The 5072-nt window shown below is 57.2% G+C and overlaps 1 protein-coding gene across 1 annotated transcript in view; it reads right to left on the reverse strand.

Moving 5' to 3' along the window:
* COL6A1 (collagen, type VI, alpha 1) overlaps window positions 1-5018 on the reverse strand; it is a gene marked incomplete at its 5' end in the record, with an annotated part of 20494 nt that extends 15476 nt beyond the window's left edge. Inside the window, 14 exon segments of the mRNA XM_009701758.1 lie at window positions 537-599; window positions 778-813; window positions 902-955; window positions 1128-1190; window positions 1625-1687; window positions 2462-2515; window positions 2769-2813; window positions 2915-2941; window positions 3319-3345; window positions 3450-3494; window positions 4331-4384; window positions 4631-4675; window positions 4776-4796; window positions 4998-5018. Of these exon segments, the coding sequence (XP_009700060.1) occupies window positions 537-599; window positions 778-813; window positions 902-955; window positions 1128-1190; window positions 1625-1687; window positions 2462-2515; window positions 2769-2813; window positions 2915-2941; window positions 3319-3345; window positions 3450-3494; window positions 4331-4384; window positions 4631-4675; window positions 4776-4796; window positions 4998-5018 (618 nt within the window).
* Window positions 5019-5072: the final 54 nt, after the last annotated feature.

Consider the following 5072-nt stretch of genomic DNA (forward strand, 5'->3'; position numbering starts at 1 on the left):
GGCCTTGGGAGGCCCCCTGCCTGTCCCTCCCATGTTCACACTCTGTGACTCACCCCCGGCAAGCAGGAAAAATACTTTCCCAGTGACTCCCACCGGAAAGGGGAGGGAAGGGTGTTCCCCCTTCTGTCCACGCACACACACATTGCCCTGCTGCTAATAGCACCTATGCCCTCCTTCCCAAGCCACTGGTACCCCTTGAAGCCCCCGAGCACCCGGAGGGGGACACTTCGCCTCTTTGCTCTCCATCAACTGGTTTTGCAGCCACGAGGCAGGGGTTGACCGCACTCCACCTGCTCTTGGCTTGCTAGGCATGCTCTCCTCTGGGTTTTGACTGGTCATTAGCTGCCAGTGTAAAGGGGTGATTGCTGGGGGACAATGGCAGATCCCTCCCAGGCTGGCAGATAAAGGCACTGAGCTTGCCTGCTGGCCCACAGGCTGGTGGAGTTAGCCACTGGGCACCTATTTCCATACTCTGGCTGCGAAGCATGACCCCATTTGCAAGCAGAAGCTGACAACTGCCCCATGGATGTAGTTACCGGCTCTCCTCTTGGCCCGCGGTCACCTGGTGAGCCCAGGGGTCCTCTTTCTCCATTGCTGCCCTGCAAGGAGATGGTGGGAACACAAAATCAAGACCTGCTCCCAGGAGGAGCACAGCCCTTCCTCGTTGACCGCCTCTGAGTGGGCTCACCCGCAGCCCTCCCTCCTCCTCCTCTGCAAGGTACCAGCCCCTGTCCGTGCCCTGCCAGCGCGGTGCCCGGCAGCGGTACTTTCATTTACCCGTTCTCCAGGAGGACCATCTGCGCCTGGAGCACCCTGCAGAGAAACAACAATGGTGGTCAGGTGATGGGGATGGCTGGCAGGCATGCATGGAGGGCATTGCAGGCACGGGCAGAGGACTCACCTCGTCGCCTGTCTCTCCTGCTGGTCCAGGCTCACCCTGGTTTCCAGGCGCACCCTGCATGAGCAAGCCACAGGGATGCGAGTGAGACAAGTCAGTAGGTTTCGGAGCAAAGCCCTGCATGTTTGCAGAGCCTTGGGCCAGCTCTGCTTCAAAGCCAAGGCTGGAGCAGGGGACCTATCCCTCTCACAGAGGACAGAGGATGTTCACACATGGGTGCTTCACCCACCTTCTCTCCAGGGCTGCCGGGAATTCCCTGTCGGCCAGGTTTTCCATCATCCCCAGGCTCCCCCTTCACAAGGACACAAGGCACCATCAAGACTGCATCCAGCACCCAGTGGTGGATTTTGGCTCCCAAGGCACAGAGGCCATCAGGAGCCCTGGTGCACCCCAAGCCCCTTTCTGGGCTGGGGTCTCTCCCCAGGGAACTCCCCATCCCCAGCAGACCCCCTCACTCCACCTGCCCAGTGCAAGCCACTGTTTCACAGCAGCCCACCAGTATCTCAGGGATGCTTGTGTCAGGCTTGTGGGCACCTAGTAACCTTGGGCATGCTGGGAGTCACACTGGCCAGATCTTACTGTGGGTGATGGGCAGCATCCTCTAGCACAGGCTTGCCCTCAAGCAGTGCAAGGAAACCAGCAATGGGTCAATCGCCACCTCTCCCTCTTGCAGGAGAGGGGTCTCAGCATCCCTCCTTCCATGTGAGGCTGAGCAGAGTGGCTCACCTTTCCTCCTTTGGGTCCATAAGCACCAGGATCTCCCTTTGGTCCAGGTGGGCCTTGAGCTCCCTGTTGAAAATAAAGGCAGCACCACTGAAAACCAAGCTGGTATCACTATCTGTGGGAAACTGGGCATGGACCGAGCATCCCAGCAGCCTGGCCCACAGCCCCTCAGCAGCACAGACAGGAGGGACATGTACTCAAGAGGGACGCAGGGATGTCACGGTACTCTTGCACCATGGAGCCATGCAAGCAACGCTACAGCTGCGTTGCTGAAACACTGCAGAACTGAGTGCGCTTCTGCAGCTCAGAGGAAAATGGCAGAAAAGGTGGTTGTTGGACTGCTGTAGCTGGGCCGCGGTGACACTGCTGCCACCAGGGATATGTTATCCTAGGAGCACAGAAACAAGCAGGGAAACTGGAGAAATGCAATGTCAGAATAATGTTTTCCAGAGCCCTCCAAAATCTCCAACATTTTCTGGGTGGCTGGACACAGCAGGCTGAAATTTGTTAATCCTAGGCTTGCCTACCTGGCACTGAGCTCTTTGCCAAGCTCCCTGTGCTGAACAGCCTCCAGCCAAATGCTCCTCCAGCATGCAGCTTCCCTGGCAGCCTTGTGCAATGGGGAACAGCTTCCAGGTAAGGACAAGGTAGACTGCCCTGGGGACATCCCCAAGGTGCCATGCCTGGTATGAGCATTGCATGTCTAGAAGCATATTTCCAAGTGTGGCAACTCCTTCCCACAGCTCCTCTTCTTGGGGGGCTCCCTATTTCTGTGCATCATCATTGTAGATCTGCTGTGCTGGTTCATTTGCATGCAAGGGGCACCCACAGAGTACGTACGTCGAATCCAGGTGAGCCTTTGCAGCCAGGTAACCCGGGGTATCCAGCTTCACCCTGTCAGATAGACAAAGCAGGGGTCTTTGTGAGCGGTGCCTGTGGGAAGACCCCATCCATCATCCCAGTGCCCTGAAAGGGACATCCCAGCCCTGTCCCCAGTTGGCAGGTGGATGGCCCAACAGGGAAGGAGCCCCACTGCCCCACATGGGACACTGGCTTCATTCTGGGACCCCACAATGCTTTTGGAGGGGTGTCTGGGCAAAAGCCAGGGTTCTCAGTCTAAGCAAGGTGCCCCAGAGCCAAGATTTACCTTCATACCATCGATGCCATCAATTCCACGCCTGCCCTTCTCACCCTGAAATAGAGAATAGGGACCATGAAGAAGTAATTTTCAAAGACCTTTCTCCTGCCAGACATCAACCAGAAAGTATAAATGGTGCAAAAGCAGAGGCTGACCTTGGCTCCCTTGGCTCCTCTTGAGCCCTGTGAAGGGAAGGAGAGAGATGTTAGGCCCCGATGCAGAGCAGATCCATCCCCCCCACCACACTGTGGTCCCCACACTAGCTTGGTCTGAGGGTGCAGGCATTCACCGTGCCCCTGCACACGGCTGATCTCTCCCGTTCTGCCTGGCTGTGCCCACTGCATGGTGCTGGCCTGGTTCCCAAGGCTGTGTCAGCTGCAAATGGGCTGCTCCTGTCAGATCCCTGTTCCTGGCACAGGCAGTGCTGGCAGGAGGGACGGGTGTGTAGGTATGGGCATGTACCGCACCCTAACACTGTGCAGCTGCAGGAACAGCCCAGGCTAACCAAGCAGAGGGACACAGAGACACCTCCCCCCCATCACATCCTTGTTATCCTCACCTTTTCTCCTCGACTTCCTTTGTCACCCTAGAGATGAAAGGAGAGAGAAAAATGGGAGAATGAAAACACTTGCAGCAGAAAGCCTGTGGCCCATCTGGGAAGCATGCCCGCGACCCCACAGCTCCATGTACCTTCATTCCTTGGTAGCCAACAGGTCCCATGTCCCCTGGCCTGCCCTAGAGGACAGAAACATGGTGTTACGGAGGCAGATACTGTCACCACCATCACCATGGGGCAGTTTCCCCCCAGGTTCTCAACGTGGGGTTTGGGCCCCAGCTGCCATACCCTCCCGCTGGAGGCTGGCTCCTAACCACGCTCCCTGTTTGCCCAGTCTGGGAGCACGGGATCATTGTGGAGGGCAGAGGGGTCCTGACTTTACCTCCATCATCTCCAGCCCTTCCTAGGGGTGAGGGAAACTAGACGCTTGGGAACATATTGTCTGGGATGAAAGGGAAGGGCAGAAAATCCTTGAGAAGGAAAAATCTGTGTGTGTGTGTGACATGGGGTTTCCAAATTGGGAATGCACAAGCTGAGTAACTGCACACTCACGTGTGTGGGAGAAATGCACCTGCCAAAAATAAGTGTACCTAGTAAAAAAAGGGTAGGAGGAGGAAAATAGTTTCCTCATGCTATTAGCTTATTATTTACCAAAGGTTTCCCTGTAACACTGCTGTGCTTGTCATGTCAAAGGATGCGGGAGGGCGCCCAGAGTCCACCCCTGGGCTGGCATACATGAGTCAGAGATGTGTCCTCCAGGAGGAACGGCTATTTTGGGTGAGGAACAAGGAAGCCTTGTAGCAACAGAGGAGAGGGCCACCCTACTGCCTGCCAGCAGCCACTGCTCGTCAGAGTGGCTGCAGAGGGGGACAGCTGGCCATGACCCCACTGACTACCCCACAGAAACAGGGTGATGCAGGGGCAAGGACTGGTAAGGATGTGCCTGAAAGGTCTGGCCAGAAGGGGCCAAAAAATAGCCCCTCCACAGAGTCACCAGGGATAGTCCTTTACTTACTGGCTCTCCAGCCTCTCCTTTCTGGCCAGGAAGACCTGGCTTGCCTCTTTCTCCCTGAAAAACAAGACAGAAATAAAGTTAGCTCATCATCTCCAGAACCTGTTGAAAGGAGATCTGGGAGGATGGTAGTAGCAATGCTCCGCGGATGTGGGGAGCAGATGATGCCAGCTGCATGGGAGCATGGTGTGAGTCCTCATCCACCTCTCCATGGGGCAGTGGTGGGGTGTGGAGGACCCGTGCCCCACTGGCCTCTGAGTACCCCAGTGAGCCCATCCCACATGGCCGCAGCTGGTCCCTCACCTCATTGCCCGGGTCGCCGGGAGGTCCAGGAGGCCCTCGGGGAGGCTGTGGGAGAGAGGCATGGGTTAGATCAGCCACCAAGGGACAGCCTGGGGCCATGGAGATGCGAGGGAAGGGGACAGGGGGTCTCCAAAGCCCGACTCACCTGGCACTCAAAAGAGCAGCACTGCCAAGAGAGGAGAAAACAGCATTAGAGGCAGCGGGCAGCACCAGGGCCAGGCTGCACCCTGCTCGAGGGGAGCTCCCTAGGCTGGCAAGGGCCATGCGGGGCCAGAGTTGTGCCCCCGAGCCCCTGGCTGCGGGTCACCCACAGGGGATGGGTTCAGGCACAGGACTTGGGGGGAGTGGGGCTCCGGGGAACACTCACTGATTGCTCCGTGTTGAGTTTCTGCAAGACAAGAAAGCAAAGAGACGGGGTTTGAGAGGGATAGGTGAGCCCAGG

Source organism: Cariama cristata, unplaced genomic scaffold (genome assembly GCF_000690535.1).
Source record: "Cariama cristata isolate BGI_N322 unplaced genomic scaffold, ASM69053v1 scaffold22266, whole genome shotgun sequence".
Classification (NCBI taxonomy): Eukaryota; Metazoa; Chordata; class Aves; order Cariamiformes; family Cariamidae; genus Cariama; species Cariama cristata.